We start from the raw sequence: 21,487 nt of genomic DNA, 5'->3' as shown, positions 1-21,487 counted from the left end.
GGAAAGGGGTGGTGGTCACAATAACTTTGGTATCTTTTTTTTTTTTTTTTTTGAATGAAACTTTGGTATCTTTTAAACCTATTTATAAGGCGAAGGGACAAGGAATTTTTTATTTTATTTATAAATCACATTATTAAATTTTGCTTATGAGTGTACGATTTTATTCTCTACTTATTATGTTGATTTTCTTCATGTATATTAAAAAAGAATAAAGTTGAAAAGTTATTAAATTTTAAACTAAAGGTAATGAAGTTTAAGGTTATTCTAAAAAAATAAGTTTAAGATTTTTTTTTGTTTGTGTTAAAAATGTTGGATGTAAATCTTCTTATACTTACTCCGTCTCTAATTATTTGTCATGATTTTAAGTTTTAATAATATCCCAATTAATTACATAGAGGATGTTGAAACGGAGAGAGCTTAAGTTTATATCAGTGGCAATAGATGGATGATAAAACAAAAAAAATGATTTTTTTTTTGGCATCATGCATGGATTCTGCTTTTATTATGTGTGTAATTTTTATTATAAAGACAAGCCGAGGGAAGAAAGAGGTACAATAATTTCTTCAATCAAAAAAGAGAGAAATAGACATGAAAGCAAATGAAATCTGTTTTACCCTCTTTCCAACCTGACTATGCCTATTTCCATATTCCATGTTTAATATTTTACCTTCGTATAGAAATATATTTATAAAAAAATATTATAAATAAAATCAATTATGTTATGCTGAGCATATGAAAACTCATGAATAAAAAACTATTGTTGCTCTTCAAAGGCTTCCATGCTTACACGGCAGACTTAAACAAAGACTCAGCGTTAAAATTGCGCTCACTAGCATTTAGACGAGAAATATTAGTGAAAATTACTAAAATAGAAACTAGAGAATTGAGGTTTGTATCAAATCTTTTATATTTTATTTTCTTAATAATATCTCTCTCTTTTTTTGCGTTGGCAACTGATATCCTGAGCTAAGCCATCTTTCGGGCATAACAATGGGTTCAGACTAATTCGAATCGAGGCATGACAAACTATTAAAGTTGGCGCCCCTGACCTCTAAGATGTTATGTTCCCACGTCTTCAACTTGAGACTCGTGATTAAGCTAAAACAGTCTCAATCAACTGATCTAATCATCAGGTTCGTAGTAATGTCCTTTAAGCACGTAGCATATCAGAAAGAAAGGCTAGGGTAAAATATTGAATATGCCGAGACAATCAATTGTGCTCTGGCCTCCTGTATTATATATATCAGAAAGAATAGAGAATCTTCGTACAATACAAAGGGAATATTACAAATGAATAAAAGAGAGCCCTACACGTGTTGAACTATACAGCTGTATATGATAAGCTTAAAACTATACAAATAATATTTATATTAATGTTCTAACATTCCCCCTCAAACGAGAGGGTGTCTTCGACAGTCCGAGTTTGTTTCTGAAATCAGAATATTGAGAGTGAGACAATGCTTTTGTTAGGCAATCAGCAACTTGATGTGAAGAGGGTACATATCGAACATCCAGAAAGCCAGAAAGAACTAGATCTCTAATAAAGTGAATATCAATTTCTATGTGTTTGCTTCTTGCATGATGAACTGGGTTTGCTGCAAGTGCTCTGGCACTAAGATTATCACACCAAACTATCGAAGGCTGTTTTATCCTGAGTCCAAGTTCACACAATAATGAACTTAACCATTTAATTTCAGCTGCACCATCAGTGAGTGCCCTATACTCAGATTCTGTGCTAGATCTAGACACAACCCGTTGCTTACGAGACATCCAAGAAACCAGTGTTCCACCAAAGTACACACACACTCCAGCCATGGATTTTCTATCATCAACATCGGTAGCCCAGTCTGCATCTGTAAAGGCCACTAACTGAGGAGAAGAAATAGGCTTAATGTTTAAACCGAGATAATGAGTCCCTTTGAGATATCGTAAAATTCTCTTTACTCCTTGAAAATGAACATCAGTTGGCTTTGACATAAATTGACTGAGTTTGTTGACTGCAAAAGCTATGTCTGGACGTGTTGTAGTGAGATATTGCAGAGACCCAATAGCTTTTCTGTATAATGAGGGGTCTTTCATGAGCTCACCATCGTTGATGGAGAAATAGCGTCCTGTAACCATTGGTGTACTCACAGGTGCACAATCTAGCATACCAAACTTCTTCAAGATATCCTGTATATATTTACTTTGATTCAAATAAAAACCGGACCTATCTCTGTAAATTTCCAAGCCAAGAAAGTAGTACAGAGGTCCTAGATCCTTTAATGAAAACATAGCATTCATCCTCTGAATAAATTGCTTCAAATATGAAGAGTTATTACCAGTCACAAGAATATCATCAACATAAATTAGCACAAAGACTATGACAGAATTTGTACGCAAATAGAACAAAGAGATATCACTCTTGGCATTTTGAAAACCCCATTGATGCAAAGTGTCTCTTAGTCGATCAAACCAGGCCCTTGGAGCCTGTTTAAGTCCATAAATGGCTTTAATCAACTTGCACACATGATTCGGCCTCTGTGGATCATGAAAACCTTCCGGTTGATGCATAAAAACGTCCTCTCTAAGATACCCATTTAAAAATGCATTGTTCACATCAAATTGTCTTACCTCCCAATTGAAAGTCGCTGCAATTGTAAGCACAACACGAATAGTTGTCGGTTTGATAACTGGACTGAAGGTTTCTCCATAGTCTATCCCTGGTACTTGTTGAAAACCTTTAGCCACCAAACGAGCTTTATGCTTTAAAATTGACCCATCAGCCTTGAATTTAGTTTTACCAAATTGGCATGCTTCACAAACAAAGTTTTCATTAACAGAAACTTTCTCATTACATTGATTCAATATTTTCTTTAGAACTCTACTACTGGGGTGTCCTAATTTGCAATGCCATCTAATAAAGTCTTCCTCTCCAGAAACTCCAAAACGTGCTGTATGAACTTGAGGCTGAAACTTCTGTCCATTAAACATTGGATATATTCCTTGCTTCGGTAGCCCTTGCATCAACAGTTGACCGGTTACCTTGTCCTTCACAGTGCAGCCAGAGTCAGAAAATTTAACATCAACGTAATTATCCTCAACAAGTCTATTAACACTCATCAAATTTTTAGTTGCAGAGGGAACTACAAGCACATCCTTAAGATGAAGATTGGAATTATAACAAGAAACAGAGGTAGAACCTATACCAGTTACTTGGCTCTTTTCTCCAGTACAGGTAGTGATGTGAGACTTACCAATTTGAGTAACATTATCAAGGTTTTCTGGATGTGGTGTCACGTGATAATTGGCACCACTGTCCATGTACCAATTTGGGTCAGCCACAGTCTGAGAGTTTGCATAAAATGCTTGAGGGGAGTACCCATTTGAATAACCATTGTGAGCTCTGCCATATTCAGAGGGAGGACGAAAATTTCTGTCATACCTGTGGAAACAATGAGCACTAATATGTCCAAAATGTTCACAAAGATCACAATACGGACGACCACCATCACTGTCACGATTGTGGCTGTTTCCCCCTCTGCGACCACGTGAGCGTCTACCTCGCGACCCTCGGATGCCCCTCCAGGAACCACCAGTGTAGTCACGACGAGAAAAATCAGAGGAGCGAAAAACAGAGTCACGACAGTTTTGAGCAAAGTTGGCAGAAGGTTGCAGGGACAATGAAGAAAAATGATTGAGCTGCTCCAACCTTGTTTCAAAGGCAAGAAGGGAGGCCTGAGCATCAATCCAGGTGAGATCGACTTTATCAACTAGCTTGACAACCACAGCATTGTAGTCAGCATCCAAACCATTTAAGGTATGTAAAACGAGATCCTCGTCGGATACAGGGGTACCAGCAAGAGCAAGCTGGTCTGCTAAGTTCTTCATTTTACCTAAATATTCCTCCATCTTCATCCCATTTTTGCGGGTCTGTGTGAGTTCAGATTTGAGAACCATTGTGCGAGCCTTGATCGCAGCACAAGTCAGAGAGCGGGCTCCATTCCACAACTCAAGTGCCGTTTTGCAATGCAAAAGCTGGGTACCAACGTCTTGCGTCATAGTATTCCGCAGCCAGCCAACGAGCATCCTATCAGTAGCATACCATTCTTCAAAAGCGGGATTCACCTTCACACCAGCAGCTTCTGGAATGAGTTTCGGTGGAGGGGTAGCAGAGGAGCTGATATGAGCTTCAAGCTTATTGCCTTCGATCAGAGGGAAAACAACAGATTCCCAAAAAAGAAAATTAGTGCGATCCAGCTTAATCGCACTTGTTTGACTGGAGGAGTTAAACAATGAATATGTTTTTGGGCTCTGTGAAGAAAAACCATCAGAGGTCGCCGCCGTTGAGTCAGACATGGTAGGGTAAGGCTCTGGTACCAAGAAAGAAAGGCTAGGGTAAAATATTGAATATGCCGAGACAATCAATTGTGCTCTGGCCTCCTGTATTATATATATCAGAAAGAATAGAGAATCTTCGTACAATACAAAGGGAATATTACAAATGAATAAAAGAGAGCCCTACACGTGTTGAACTATACAGCTGTATATGATAAGCTTAAAACTATACAAATAATATTTATATTAATGTTCTAACAATATCCCATACCAAAATGGGGATAGTGCGAGCGTGATGCTAACAAATGTCATCAAGTTATATCTGGTTGGATAGGTCTATAAAAAATTTATAAATGCTTTTAATAAAACTTTTTATAATAAAAATGAAAGTACAAATCACATGTTCTGCGATAACAAAAAAAAAAACAATGAGGGCACATGATATGATTTTTTAAAAAAACCTAATTCTATTATTAAGTATTAACTAAATAAAATGATACATAATACTCCACGATAGCAGCAAAAGCAACACAAATTCCATTGAAGCATTTCAGCCTCTGGAACAAAAGAGGAAAAAAAAAATTACTTCCAACCAAACGAGGCATATACGATAATCTGGCTTCCAAATTATTTTGGAATAAAGCAAATTATTTTCAGCCCCACGCAACTGGACACAGAAAGATCACATCCCAAGTGATACAGATGACAAAGAATCTAAGCTAAGGAACGTAAACGAAGAATATATCCAGCAACATCCAATATTCAAATCACAAAGTGCAAACGTAATCGTCCACTGGTGGTAACAAATTATAAAGGAATTAAGCAGACACACATAAGCCAACAAGAACAAATCCGTGAGGAATAATCAGACAAGATGCCAAAAGTCCTTTGGTCTTATATATACACACACCCATTTTGATTTTTTTTTTTTTGACTAAACCCATTTTGATTTTATACTGTGAGACTCTGCATATTACAGATAAGAAAAGAGACAGAAAAAAAATTCATTATTGATCATTATTTTAAAATTTTCCAGACTGTAATTGATAATGACACAGAGAAAAGTTATCATCTGACCATCCTTTCCCTAGTTGTTTAAGATTCCTTTGCTTCGCTTCCCTTCCATCATGCAAATTCCAAACATAGCATGAGAAATGAGGATACATGGAGAGGCGGGTTTTAGAAACCAGCCAAACATGTCGATGGCCTTGAAGTCTAGTGTCGTCAAAACTACTTTATAAGGAGGAGGTTACGGCTTTGATTCTATTCATAATTTCAGACTGTTGGTACTCACCCTTTTAAAAAAGACAGAAAAATAAGGCAGCCAGACACAGAATTTTTATCAGCAATGGACGAAGGTTGCTTGAGGCAGATCAGGAGTTCGGTTTTCGCAGCAATGTCAAAGGAATGCGGAGACATATACAGAAACCAGACTCCTGAGCTGCACCAAGAAACCTTTGTTATTACAGAAGACACCAACATTATTCTCCACGACTGCCTGATGGCTTAGTATTGTACGGTTTATATAGGCAGCAAGGTGTGGCTGCAAAGCTGTCCTTGTCCAACAACACATTCCATCCAAGCAGGTTTGGTGATATATGCTACTCCTTCCGTTCCTTATTATAAGAGACAAATAACCGAATTACGTTGATAAAAAAACAGTTAAAATTAGTTAAGAACAATCAATATGTAAAAAGTATGATCTTTTTTCCAAAAATGCCCTCATTAATAAGGAGAGAGAGTATGAGAGAGAACAATTAAATTATTAAAAGAAAGAGAAGTGGGAAGGAGAGAGAATGTGAGTTGGAGACAATAAATATGGGTAAAATGGAAAATCAACACAAAAAAGTAGAGACAACTTTTAAGTGTCTCTTATATATAGGAACATGCTATAAGCATCAAATGTCTCTTATAATAAGGAACGGAGGGAGTAATTAATTAAAGCTCATCTTCAATATTAGGTCTTAGATTCGGATGCTTGTTTGAATTCCTTTTGTATTACTTGTAGTGTAAATTACACTAAAAATTATCTCTTATATTTAGGACCAGAGGTAGTGTGTGTATATGTACTACCTCTGGTCCTAAATAAGTAAATATAAGAGCTAGTTGACTAATTTAAGTAGATTAAGAAAATAAGTTAAGTTAGTTATTTGTAATAAATATGTGTTGTCTTTTCTAAAATATCCTTGTTAATCAAGTGTATCGGCTAGAACTATCATTATTAAATGGACTTTCTTAAAAAAAATGCATAAATATGAGACACAAAGTAGATTTGAATCTTATATTTATGACTAAAATAAAAGTAAAAAGAGGTCTTATATTAAGAACTGGAGGTAGTATGTGGATATAAGGAAAAAAAAACTTAGGTCAACTTTCTTATAATAACTATTATCTCAAGTTCTCCAATCACATATTGTCGTATGTTCTATTTGTTTTCATATCATCATTTAATCCTAAACTCATATAGAAAAAATAATACATATGGTAAAGTGTGATGGGAGAACTTGACATAATGGTTGTAAATTAATTAAGGAATTTGAACTAAGTATTATCCTCTCTCTCTCTATAAATATCCACCACTAGAGATGAAAGTGATGAATCTGTTTTATGAAACATATCTAGTATTTTATTAATAGAGATCTCAATTATTGATGAAGGGGAAAAGAAAAAAGAATCTTCATTCAGTGTGCTTCATGCGAATCATGGAATCCTTGTAGTTGCTTTTTCCTGCCGACGGCAAGGTTCAGGTTGTGTTAAAAACCTAGTCTAATATAAGGAAGTTTAAAATAAATGGAAATTAATGTTCATACATTGTACAGTATTTTTACTTATATCTGTGAGATCCAATAGTAATGCACTTTACTATTATGAATTTCAACAAAGGAAAAAAAAATCAAGATATCATTTGCAGACAAAGAAAGAAAGAAAGCAAATGAAAACTTTGTCATAAAAAATGTTGATTCGGTAATCAGCAACAGCCAGTTAAAGTGGTTGGTTAAAATGTTATTTTAATATTTCATATAGTTCAGAAATAACATTAGTCCCTTAACATTTATTTATAATTCTTGAGACTTAATTCATATAAATTTTTTTACAGAGTGTTTATGTATAATTTTTTGGAGACCTTTTTCATAATTTTTCTGGTGAACCAATGGCCAAAATAACAAATGTTCAACAGAGAGGCCACAATGCACATTTTTTAGTACTTTAGGGTTGATGTTACACTATTTAAATGGTTAAGATACTCAGTAGCTTTGAAAGAATAATTTAAAAATAAAAGTACTCTTTAACCTTTTGTTATACTCTAATCCTTTTATAAGAGCCTGATAACTGAATTATACAGTTTAAAAAAACTGTTAAGATTAGTTAAATGTAATAAATATATAAAAAAGTTAACTTTTTTCCTCCTAAGTATGCCTTTATTTGCAAAGGGCAAGTAGAGAAAAATAAAGTAGTAATGAGAAAAAATATGAAAGAGGATGTACGTGGTATGTCAAGTTGTCAATCTTTTAATTAATACTACCTCCGGTCCTTAATATAAGATCCCGTTTGACTTTTATTTTGGTCCTAAATATAAGACCCCAATCCACTTTGTCTCTTATAGTTATCCATTTTTTTTCAAGATAGTCCTTTAATAATGATAGTTGTAGATAACAAACTTGATTAGTAAGGATATTTTAGGAAAAATAACACATATTCATTACAAATAACTAACTTAACTAAGTTCCTTAATCTCTCCAAATTAGTCAACTGGGTCTTATAATTAGGACCGGAGGTAGTACAATATACTACCTCTGGTCCATAATATAAGATTTTGTTTGACTTTTATTTTGGTCTTAAATATAAGACTTCAATCCACTTTGTCTCTTCTATTTATACATTTTTTTTCAAAGTAGTCCTTCTAACAATGGTAGTTTTAGCCAGTACACTTGATTAATAAGGATATTTTAGGAAAGATAACACCTATTTATGACAAATAATTAACTCAACTTACTTCTTTAATCTTATCAAATTAGTCAACTAGCTCTTATAATTAGGACCGGAGGTAGTATAAAATTAAGGAAAAACCAATTCATAGGTTTTTATAGTTTGCCTCAATTTTGAATCGATGTCTGTAATTTATTTCTTTTGAATAGGCTTCTCATATTTTGTTCGTTAAACCCATTCATTCCTCGTGCTCTAAACTGTCATAACACCGTTAACCTTGACAAGTTGGAGTTGACACCTAGATAGGTAACATGAGTTGGCAGTCAAGTGGACTAATTATGATGCCACGTAGATCCGGAACACAACAAGACCACCCTCACCACTCGAAAAGAAACCACCATTATTCTCTCCCATTTCTGCAATTCATTCTCCACATTCATTCTCAAAGTCTCCAGCTTTCACCCTCCTCTCTCAATTTTCTCTCTTTCTTCGTGATTCATTGTGGGGTTTGAATTTTGTGGAGGACGCCGTCAATATCTTCGAAGTCTGAACAATAAACCCAACCAGAACAATTTGAATCAGATTCATGATGATATGCCTCCAAGAAGAAGATGAAAAATTCATGTTAGATCAATAACAAGAGGTAGAATGAGGGAGAAAGAAGAAAACCAAAAATATGAATGAAGAATCAAATAGTTATATTACTTACAAGACCTAATCAATCATAAGAGATTAAGAGCTTTTTCTTATTGCAGACCCTTGCTATGGTAATGGCAGTTTCTTCTTGTTTGGTTTTAGATTACTTTCATCTGGATTGATTCACCTCACTGCCAAGTCATCAGCTCAGTCAGCCCCCAACTCATTAAAGTTAGGGAAAATTACACACAGGTCCCACAGAAGAGAGTTTATTCATCTAAAGTCCCACGAAATGTCAAAATTACTGATAGGTCTCTTTGGATTATTAACATATTCTACTTGTAAAATGACATTACTGCCCTTCAGATTATATTATTCTATAAAGTCAGTTGTTAACAGACACTGTCTAGATTGTCAACAGCTCTCTTTGGGTTATTAATACTCACTGTTAAGGTTGTTAATGGATCTCCGCATTAAAATTTTGCTACAATCCTATTGGGTTTAGTTAAAATTCTTAACGATATCAAAAAACTTCCCATTTTAGTGTTAAAGTTGTTGTATTATGCTATTTGGTTATAATTGACTCTTATGTGGAGGTTATATGATTCTATAAAGTAAGTTGTTAACGAGTACTGTTTAGGTTGTTAACACCTTCTCATTGGGTTGTTAATAGTCGCTGCTGAGGTTGTAAATCGCAATGACAGAGCAAATGTGAATTTGAAATGTGAGGGGCAATAATGTCATTTTACAAATAGAATATATTACTCTGAGGTCCCTTGGGACTTGTCAGTAATTTTGACATTTCGTGAGATCTTAGATGAATAAAATCTCTTCTGTGAGACTTGTATGTAATTTTCCCTTAAAGTTAGCAGTGTTAATTGTAAAGGTTGAGACTCACGAGGACGAACCTAATGCAAAATTGTGATAAACTTTAACGATCAGCGAATTAATTTGTCCTAAAATTAATTAAAGGTAAAAATGGCAAAAATATATTAAATGTTTAGACAAATTCAATTAGGATTTTATAAAAAGGATCAAAACAATTCAAATTTCAAATTCTTATGTAAAGAACAGAGAGAGTATGTATATATAATATATAATGCTCGAATCTAATTTAGTCAATGAGTTATATCAAACAGAATTAATTAAAAATTAACCTCAAAAGTCAAAACAATGTACAATATAGTTACTTGTATCTCTGCGATACACTTTACGTATACTGCTATGAATTTCAACAAAAAAAAAAAGGGTTAAAAAAAACACCAATATATCGTTACATCAAAAGAAAGAAAGATATTGAATTGTGATAGATTGTTGGGAATCTATCATATACAAAAAGAAATGAGCAAAACTTTGCCGTTTAACGAGATACAAATCACCTTGTATCGGCTAAAAGGTATAGAATTTAATTTATAGGTTTTTCTGTTTGCCTAGCTTCATTTTAACGAGCTGCATGAAAGTAAATTTATGAACAAGGAAAAGATCACCTTCAATTTAATTATCTATTGATGTGAGTTGATGCACCTAAATCTTCAACAGACATTCTGGATTTGTTCGATGAATTTCCCATATCCGATCTATATTTCTGGCTTTATTGAAACAATGTATCGTTTTGAATTTTTCATGATTTTATAAGAATAAATAAATAAAATGGTTAGATTAAAATTCAGTTATCCCCATCATGAAATGAAAACCCTACTCATTTTATGAGATTCACTGGGAATTTAACGTGCGATTGATCAATACAATGGGCGTTTATAAGCACAAAGCAAGCTCAGGCACTTGTAATACTCCAGCAAATTGCAACTTCATTAATTAATGCTTGTCCTTCTTTTTTTTCTTTCTTTCTTTTTCTTTTTTTTTTGGCTTGTTAAAGGAGGTAATCCTATTCGAGGTACTGTCAGGTATTAAGTGTAGGTACCTCTCTCAGTAGAAATTCAAACTTTGGTTTGTCACGTTATGAGGAACTAGTCTTTTCTACTAGACTTATTTTTTTTTTTTTGGTGAGTACTAGACTAAATTTCATTGTTTTAATGCTTGTCTTTCATCTCAATCAACATTATGGCCCAAAAGTTTGGCCCAAGTCCACCCAAACTACGGTGTTTAGATTTCAACTTTTCGGCCCAAAAGAGCCTATTCATCACAGGAAACACTATTGCTCGCATTTGCGACTGGCTAATGGCTATAGTGCTGAGGAGAGGCCGGAGGAGTACCTGAATTCATAATGCTTCATTGTACCTGCTAGTGCTGGTAAAAAAAGGCCAGATAAATTAACCATCTGAATAGTATCTCATGATTATTTAAACATGTGTACTACAGTCACATGTAAATACCATGCTAATTTTTTTCAGAATATTTGGATAGAAACCAAATTATAGTTTTAAAAATACTTTTACAGTTTATGAAATAAATATGTGGAGGGATTTATCTCGTTTTACAGAAAATTACTTTTAAAATCATTAGTTTAATTCCGGTTTGAACTTTGAATTAGAATATCTTAGCGCCTGGGGCCCATGGCATTTGAAAAATTGAACCCGAGGAGAATCAAAAGACGAGAAATAGCAATAAAGTGCAGCAAAGCATTCCAAATTTAAATAGTCATCGTCACCGATTCAGTTCCACATTGTCTTCACCCTCCTTGTCCCTACCTTCCTTCCTCCAGAATTCAAATCCAAAACCCCACAGAATCTCAAGTTTCATTCTTCAGAGCAATGGGTTGCGTCTCTTCTAATCTACTCAACCACAACGACGAGTTTCCTCAACTCGGTGCTTCCGCTATCGGCCACCACATCGTCTCTCTCACCTCCACCACCTATGGCCTCCTCAACCTCGACCCTCCTCAAACTCCGACCATCCCGCCCACTCGCTTCACCCTCGACTCCATCTTCTCGAGCCCACTTCGTGAACCCAAGCCCCTCTGGTCCGAACCAGAGGTCATTAACTCTTGGGAGCTCATGGCAGGTCTTGACACTGACAGTTTCCGATTTTCTCCTCTGCCTCTATGCAAACCCTTCACCACTAAAGATTCAACCTTTGATAAAGAAAACTCGAACCTAAACCGAAACCAGTTCAATCTTCAAAAGGAGTCCAGTGTTTCCGTCAAATCCGACTCAGTCAAGCCATTACTGGAGCGATTCGAGAGAATATGCCCACCCAATGGGGAAAACAGAGTGGTGATCTATACGACAACGTTGAGAGGCGTTCGAAATACTTTCGAAGCATGCAATGCTGTGAGGGCTGCGTTCGAGGGCTTTGGCGTTCAAATCTGTGAGCGAGATGTGTCCATGGATCGAGGGTTTAGAGAGGAGCTAAGGGAATTACTTAAAGGGAAGGAGGAGAAGGAGTCGATTTTGCCTCCAAGAGTGTTTGTGAAAGGAAGCTACATTGGTGGGGTTGAAGAGCTATTGAGGATGGTAGAGGAGGGTTTATTAGGGAAGCTTCTAGAAGGTCTACCCAGAAAAAAAGCTGGTTCAGTTTGTGGGGGTTGTGGGGATATGAGGTTCTTGCCTTGTGATAAGTGTAATGGGAGCTCCAAGAAGGTGGTGGTGATGATGAAGGAAGAGATGGGTCAGAAGAAACAGGGGAGGATGGTTGTGATGAGGTGCACTAACTGTAATGAAAATGGCTTAGTGATATGCCCCATTTGTACCTGATTTATAGTGATTATTATTAGTAGGATTACTTTTTCATAGGTTTTGTCTCTTTGCTTATGTTCTTTGTGATAGTTATGGTGATGATTCTCATGTCACCATTTTTGTGACTTACATCACAAATGATTTTTTTCCCTTTTAAGAGGGAGAATTGACCTGCTAATGTAAAGACTAAAGAGAAATATGTGTACGTTGTGTTTAGTTGTTCCATTGCTTCATCTATGCGGCTGCTAATAGCTCCAGTTTAAGAAGGTTGAGGTTTGTGAATAGGCAGCCTTACATTCTTGGTAACTTTTGGGTAAATTTTCTGTCTGACGAGGCTTTATATAAACTCAGATCCAAAATTCCCAGCTCATTCATCTCCTCATTTCCAAAGGACATATCCAAAAACCGCGTTCCAATATTCCTCAAGCCTTCTTTTTTCAGCTGCATCCATTGTGCAGTTCCAGTTAATCCATTGGAGCATATTTTTTTTTTCAAAGTTTTGGCGGAGGAAGGTTACAGAGATGAAATCTTCACGCAAAGCATGGCTAGGCACTTGTAATACCCCAGCAAATTGCGACTAATGTCTTGTGATGGTTTGTTTGGACTTTGGAGGGTCGGACGGCAACTCCAAAGAAGTCCCACATCGTGGAGTCAGCAGAGCCTCCAAGCAGAGAGCAGATATAAAAGCTAAGCGGACGCCCAGTGTAAAGCATACCTTTCTCGGCCTTTTGGCTAAGATCAAGTGTAGTATCTGTTCTTATCAGTTTAATATCTGATACGTGGGCCATCGGCCCACATGATATTAAATTTATTTTTCTAGGGGGAGGGTCCATCACAGTAGCTTGCTACTGGGATCCTCAAGCGTCGCCCATGCGTTGCACTACTGCACGGGCCTGGCGCGCCCCACCAAACCTAAGTTGGAAGATTGATTTATTATATTATTATTCACAGAGCCCATCACTGTTTCTCATCTCAATGGTAATGGCAGGAAAATTGTGATTTTTTATTTTTCATCAGGGTTTGCAGCACTACGCGTTAGGACCTAAGTGTTTTGGCCCAAATCAACTTGTCTACTCTAAGCATACCTGTGTCGCTTAAAAAATGGTTATAAGATGTTTGATGAGAATGAAATGGCACTGCATAACCCCCCAAAATGAGTCCTGTATTTGTATAATAATGTTTAGTTACGTTTGGACCGTTTCTGTAGCTTACCTTGAACCGGATTTATGCAGTCTCTTGTTAGGGCACTACGACAAGATGATATCCATTTTTTGGCTTCTCACAGAGTTTTGCCGTAACCTCCCGTTGTCATCCACTTTGAAAATCAGTGAGGATCCACCTCCCTTTATCTCAGTGATGTCACCGAGGCCTCATTATCATGTTTATTATTTGGTAATTATCTAAGTTACCTAAATCCAACAAGAGGCGTCTTTCTTCCAAGTTTATTTCAGTCTTAGCAGACTGCCATTTTGATACAATTTGCTGCTTCTCTTGTCGTTGCAGGATGTGAAGTACCCAATCCTTAAATCAATAGGAGACAGCCCGCAGGTAATGATTGAGATAACATCATACATTAAAGAGAACAAATTCCCAGGATTTCAGCAGTAGTTTGTCTTGATCGCACTAGATCCTCCATTCTACCATTTGTAAAAAACCAGTGTCCATAAACCATAATTGAGCTGATCTTTTCACGATGATCACTTCCAATATGACAAAATCATTGTTGCAAAATTTCCTTTCATTGTTGAATGATTACAGGTCTACACCAAGAATCTCTCTTGCACTCACAATCTCTTAACTAAAATCACGCTTCATTTCCTTGATAAGACCATAATTGCTTTTGTCATAATGGTGGATATATGATGTATCATTGATAGGTTGGCTTATTCAATAGTAAATTGATATTCTGTATCTTCAGCACCCAAAGAAAGATAGTAAATTAGGAGCAAAAACTTCATGAAACAGCCAATATATCCTCTGCTTTGCTCAACTGGTTTATGATCATGCAACTACGGACTGAACAGTGAATACCGTGACCTTCTTTAACCGTACAATCCTGGGTGTGGATTAAATAAACATAGCCGGGAATGAGTTGGTTAAAATCTTTTAGGATCTGTATCATCTCTCAAACATTCAGTATTACTAGTGTCTACTTTCTCAAAAATTATCTAATCTAATGGTGAAATGGGTAATGCAGATTGGAGTATAACAATGCAAATATCTAGAGGGAAGAACAAGTTAAACGTCAGTGTTCATGATGATGTTTGTTCACGTTTAGGAGCTGAACTTTCTCAAAATAATCGATCACTCTCAAGATGACAAAATTATGTAATCATAATGCTAATTGAGAGTTCTCCTTTCATTGTTGAATGATTGCTTTGATTCATAATTAATCTCACAACTGATAGGTTTTGGAGAAAATGAATCTTTGTAAGAAACGAAACCAAAAAAAAAAAAAATGGTATGCTCATAATTTCTCCATGAGATGTCATGTTCTGATAAAATTCTAACAAGGAAACGCCGATAACAACGAATACAGAGGAAACCCTTTTCCCATTAATTTTATAAAAAGATGAACCCTAAAAGGCAAAAAGCAGTGGTAGGTGGTGGAGGAGCAATCATTAGCCAAAAAAAGTGGGATTAAATAAAGAAAGAGGTATCGAGGTAGGGAAACTGGAATGATTAGAGGGCACAAAAAGCGTCATTATTGGTGATTTTAAAACCAAAGAATCCTATCGTTTGTTTGTTGAGTTGCTTTGGTTTGCTTGTAGAGATTATGAGCCTTTGATCTCAGATTTTGGTAGTAATGGTGAAAATGATCTTTAGTTGGCACCCATTCACACAGATCATCATTACTACTGAAGAGTTGTTACTGGAGTACAACGTGCGCTTTATAGTTTAATATTCGGAATATTGGAGTCTGGATCCTGTTATTCAAAACGGTGACATCCTGTTCACTTTGAAATCTAGTCTGTTAGTTTAAATGGTTGGGATAAAAGAAAAAATTTACTTGCAACATCTTGTATTACCCGAAGAATTTAATATAGTATTAAAATCTAATTCAAGCCATTCAATTAAATGTGAATTTGGGAACCAGTTTACTAGCCGGTTCAAGCAAGAATCTTGAATGAATTGATCAGGTTGAATTATATATATATATATATATATATATATATATATTCCTTTTGTTAAGTCTGAAACGATGTTGTTTCAAGTTAAAAAAAAAGAAGTAATTGCTGGTCAAATTATGTTTTAGTGATTTTATTTTGTAGGATTATATATGATTTATATATATATATATGAATATTTCCTAGATTAATGCATTTTTTAATTTAAATATGACTTTTTTTATAGAGTTATGCGTGAATATTTGTGTACATTGTAATATTATGCTATTTTAATTATAATGAGGTTGATCTCAGTTCCACCACAATTACACCAATAATTCTCAAATTACTGTCTTAACTGGTTTAATAACATGTCCAAATTTTCAGTACCTTAAAAATTTAAATCCAACAGAAAATTAACCGACGTTTTAGAAGCTTGAGGAACAAATATAAGCTAGACTTGATCCGGCTCATTCAATCACATTTCAGCAGCGACCGAACATGAAATGCCAAAAAGCGAGCCAACAAAAGGCAATCATTAATTGGAAAATATTTTTCATTAAAAAATGTTTCTCTTTGTTTTTTTTTTTTTGGGGCAAAAGGGGGTTTCACGGTGAACACTCAATTGGATCATTTCTATTCAGACATTTTTGTTCTTGCAAAATGCTACACAGAATAATGTACACAAGATATGCATCTAATATAAGTTGTAAGGATTGGCAATTTTAATTTTCTTGATATAACAAAATAAATAAATAAAATTTGAATATTTGAAATTTAACTTGAAAGAATTCGAATATAATAATGTGTAGTAATGGGGTATGTGGTGGGGTTTTGACTAAAATGAAATAAAACTAAAGAAATTGAAAAATAATAACCTTTTTTTTTTTAATTTTGACTCGATTATAATTTGATTATTAAATTTCAACTTGGTATATCTAAGACCCTCAATTTTAACTCATTAACTAATAATTTAAATGATAAAATTATAAAAACTGAATTGTATCAGATTAAAGTTCAGTAATTAAATTATAATTGAGTTAAAATCATAAAAATAAAAAGATTAAATTTTTCAAAAAATTCATAAAATAATAAAACTAAAGAAAAGAAGAGAAAGGGCTTTTCCTTTTGAGAACGATGCTTCATGTTTCTTACAATGAGCAATCATTCCCAGAAATTCCCCAAATGACAGCACAGACAAAGCTGTTCATCAATTGCCCCAAAAAAACCAAAACCAAAAAAAAAGTTAATATAAACTAAATTAAAATCTAATATTAAATTATCAACGCTAATGTCAATATATATAATAAAAAATTCTTTATAAATAATGAATAATACAATTTGTTTTCGGAATCTTTTGAACAACATGAAAAGAACACATTTTCTTTAAAATAATGCTCTCTCTTCTCCATTACTTTTACCTGTGACTTTTGGAAAACTGTTTAATTTCTTAATTAAAAAGAAGACAATATTGATTTCTATTTATCAGTACAAAATTCTAAAAACATCAATTTCTATTTATTCAATCCTTTTCCTCACCTTAAAACTTCCACTCTATTATTCAAGCACATATATCAAACAAAAATTACATCACATTTTCTTTTTTTTCTTTAATACCAAACATATTTTTTAATAAAATATTTCTTCTTCCTATTCCTATTTCTTATATATTGTGATTTGGTTTCATGAAGAAATCTGGAGCTTTGTTAAAACACTGCTAACTTTTAAGCAGCTTTCCAGAAAGGCCTGCTCCAACCTTCAGGCCTGTTCTACACATATAATTATTTTCTGATGGGAATTTGGGGAAAAAAAAACAATAGAAAGCAAAATTATTAAATACTTCTCCGGTTCTTAATATAATACGTATTTAACTAATTTGATTTTATTAAGGAATTTAGGTAAGTTAGTTAATTATAAAAAATATGATACTACCTCCGGTCCTTAATATAAGACCCTGTTTGACTTTTATTTTGATCTTAAATATAATACCTCAATCCACTTTGTCTCTCATATTTACTTAATTTTTCTAAGATAATCCTTCTAATAATTATAGTTCTAGTTAATATACTTGATTAGTAAGGATATTTTAGGAAAGACAACACCTATTTAGGACAAATAACTAACTCAACTTACTTCTTTAATCTCCTCAAATTAGTTAACTGGCTCTTATAATTAGAACCGGAGGTAGTATATTTTTCTTAAAACATCATAATCATCTTTCTTAATATTCTTCTTCTTCCTTTTACTTGATTATGATTGATGGAGTATCCATAGGTGTAATTTTAAAAAAATTAATAAATATAAAAAATATATTCTATATTAAAGACTAAAACCAACTCAATAATTAAATTCTATAGTAAGCACCGGACGAGGATGAGCATTATAAAAAGGGACGATGTATTTTGTCGATATTGCATTCTTACTTGGAGCCCACAACTCTTGCGTCGTGTTCATGTCCAAACTCTTTGTAATTCGTTTCCTGTAATTCTTTTTAATTTTAAAGTCACTTTTTTTTATTAGTCATTTTAGCTTTGATCCTTTGAAATTCTTCTACAAAAATTATGCTTAAAATAATTTTTCCAATTATATGAATTTTATAACTTCCCAGGATTTCTGTGTCCCATTCATGATGGTATATTTGTGTGTATTTTCTAAAAAATCCGAAGAATTTTGTTTCCCTAAATTATATTTTTAAGATTGTGCATCTCCCAAGTGACATGTGTTACTTGTTCATGCTTCTAATTCAGTTAAAAAAAATCCAAACTGAGATTTAGAAGACTCATTTTATCCTCTAATCATATCTGATTGTTCCGAAACATTCTTGTCATATTCTTTAAAACCCAGTTTTCTCCAAGTCTCTCACAAATGGATTTATAAATTAAACATCAATTTTGCAAAGCTAGGTTGTTTAAATTTAAGGTTGCAAGCAGATCTCCTAAACTCACTGCTTAAACTCGTTAGTTAATTATGATTTGAGGTATATACAAAGCAAAATTAAGCTGAAAATAAAACGTGCAATATCAAGCGTATGGAGAGAGAGGCCATGTGATATGCTTCAAAGGCCCTATTTTTATTTTTATTTTTATTACCAATAAAACCCTGTTATCTACGGATATTAGGCTGATTCTCGATTTCACTAGCTTTTTAAATTATTGGTTTAAACTTGTCCTTTGTACTTAAAAATAATAAAGCCCAGCCCTTTCTTTTTTTGTTTTTTGTTTTACTAAAGCATAGATATCTTCCTATTGGAAGCAATCCTATTCGAGGCACTGTCAGGTACTAAATGTGGACACCTCTCCCAGCAGAGATTCGAATATTAGTTTGTCACGTTGTGAGGAACTAGCCCCTTCTGCTAGACCCAACCTCTATTAGGTAAAGCCCAGCCCTTTCTTTTGTTCCCATACATGCTTGGAGGGAAATTAAAAGGGGAAAAAAACGATAATTTAATAGTTGTTGATTGATCCAATGAGAAGAAAGGTGGTCCCCTGGTTATTTACTTACTTTATACTCCGTATAATTATTTAAAAAAAAAAGGTTAATCCAGATATCCTCTTAAAAACTCAAGACATCTAAGCGTTACAAGCCTTTCGTGTTGGTAACAAATCTCTCACAATGCGGCTCTCAAAAAGAAATGTGGTAACTAAGGAGTTTTGTGAAGTATACCGTTCAACCTAAGTCTTGTATGACTGTCCGTCTGTCCCGCTAAGAGATTTTACTCTTGTGATGTTTGGGTGCGTGCATGCGTTTAATTGTATTAAATAAAAAACAAGTCTATATCATTTCGTAGTCAATGAATATGAAACCTGTACTTTGATGTCTAGATTTTCCAGTAGCCATCGACATCAGTGGATTCCGTGAAATTTTAAGACTTGTTTAGATTCATGATCAATAATTATATTTAAATAAATTAAGACAAAATTTTTTTACATACTTACCTTATATTCTGTAAATTATAATTAAAAAAATATTTATAAGACATTCTAAACAAGCTTTTTAAGTATAGAATAGTGAACACGGTATGCCTTGGAGTTCATATTTTGTTATTACTTGGTGGCTTATTTGAAAAAGGAGAAATAAGAGAATCCAAGGTAAAAATACTTGATGCCCAAGCCAAGCATGGCGGAATACATATTTGGAGGGAAACTAAAAAAATAATTTAATAATAATCTTTTTGCTTGAAAATTTAATGTTAAAATAATTTATAAACAGTTTTTTAATTATAATTTACAGAATACAAAATAACTATGTAAAAAATATTTTTCCTCAATTTAGATAAAATATGTTTATAAATAATTTTAAAAGCCTTCTTCTCCTGTTTTTGCTTAGTAATTGACGCCTCCTTTGCAAATTCCTTTAAGGTCAGGTTACCGTTTACATGTCTGGCCGCAAAACGAAAAACAAAAAAAACAAAGGTCCCACTCTACTCCCTATAATTCTTTATTAACTTACCCTGTTCCTGTAATTTTCACAAATCTTTTGCCACTTGAGTAAAAATAAGGGAAAATAGCTAAAAAAGACCATCAAAATAAAAAAAAATTATAAATAAGGATCTATAATAATATTAGTATGAGTTTTGACAATAGTTTTTTTGTAAATCAGTCCCTATGTGTAATTTTTTTATTTTGATGGTCATTTTTTTGCCATTCTACCTAAAAATAATCTCAGGAAATTCTTCCTGATCCCTGCTTCTTTGGGCTAAGAGTTACTCCCTCCATTCCTTATTATAAGAGACGAATAACTGAATTACGTTGATCAAAAAAGCAGTTAAAATTAGTTAAGAACAATTAATGTGTAAAAAATATAATTTTTTTCCAAAAATACCCTCATTAATAAGGAGAGAGAGCATGAGAGAGAACAATTAAATTATTAAAAGAAAGAGAAGTGGGAAGGACAGAGAGTATGAGTTGGAGACAATAAATATGGGTAAAATAGGAAATCAATACAAAAAAGTAGAGACAACTTTTAAGTGTCTCTTATATATAGGAACATGCCATAAGCATCAAATGTCTCTTATAATAAGGAACGGAGGGAGTAACTTTCTTTACCTCAACTCCGATTTATTTTATCGGCCAGTGCACACACTGTTTAATTTAATCATGAGAACGGTTGTAAGTTTATTATTCTGTTACAAATTAATATTTTATCTCCCCGAAATATTCATGCAAACTAAATTGTGAGTCTATGTAGAATTTGAGGTGAGTTTATTATTCATATTTCATATCACCATTATATGTAGGCTATATCAATACCCCATTGTTTTCAAAAATTCTATGTGGTGAGGAAAGGGAGGTTTTCCTCAATTAAAAAAACGTAAGTTGATTTCGTTGATTTTCTCAACATTTAAATATATACACCACAATTATTCATCCAACTTATTGTTTTAATGAAAAAAATAATATTTTGCAGAGGATCAAATTGTGATTTTTTTTATTTCTAAAACTGTAAATGCTGTAATTCAGATGGCAATTTTGTTTTATACCACAGTAAAAATAATTAAATAATTTTAATTTTTGAAAAATTCGAGCCGCGCAAACAATAATCAACTTTATCAAACGTAATTTTAATTAAAATGAAACGTGTCAAATACATTTCATCCAAAAAAATTAGTACAGTTTGCTAAGAAGGGAAAAAAAAACGCTCTTGAAATTTGTATAACAATAATTGCCACCCCACAATGGAGAAAAATGATTATCGTAATTCAAAAATGAAAAATGAATAGATATTAATGAAATTTGAGATTCTATACTAAAAGTTTAAATTGAGAGGTGAGGCAGGGAAACAAGTGCTGGTGGGAAAAATTAAAGGCATCAGCAGTTTTGCGTTATTCTTTTCGATGAAAACAATAAATAATATGCATAAAATCAT

At 33.7% G+C, this 21,487-nt stretch overlaps 1 protein-coding gene and 1 non-coding gene across 2 annotated transcripts; both read left to right on the top strand.

The window, feature by feature from the left end:
• The first annotated feature begins 11,527 nt into the window (after nucleotides 1-11,527).
• Nucleotides 11,528-12,792, top strand: LOC114760286 (uncharacterized protein At5g39865-like). Its single transcript, XM_028949542.1, has one exon. It carries the CDS (start codon nucleotides 11,592-11,594, stop codon nucleotides 12,531-12,533), a length of 942 nt encoding a protein of 313 aa, XP_028805375.1. The 5' UTR covers nucleotides 11,528-11,591; the 3' UTR covers nucleotides 12,534-12,792.
• Nucleotides 12,793-13,226: 434 nt separating this feature from the next.
• On the top strand, nucleotides 13,227-13,422 carry LOC114760364 (U2 spliceosomal RNA). Its single transcript, XR_003742042.1, has one exon. It is a non-coding gene; the product is annotated as a U2 spliceosomal RNA (small nuclear RNA).
• Nucleotides 13,423-21,487: the final 8,065 nt, after the last annotated feature.

This window comes from Neltuma alba, unplaced genomic scaffold, assembly GCF_004799145.2.
Source record: "Neltuma alba isolate B1F8T4 unplaced genomic scaffold, ASM479914v2 tig00010970_pilon, whole genome shotgun sequence".
In the NCBI taxonomy this organism is placed as follows: domain Eukaryota; kingdom Viridiplantae; phylum Streptophyta; class Magnoliopsida; order Fabales; family Fabaceae; genus Neltuma; species Neltuma alba.
Note: the sequence above shows the minus strand (reverse complement) of the source record. Positions and strands in the feature narration are given on the sequence as shown.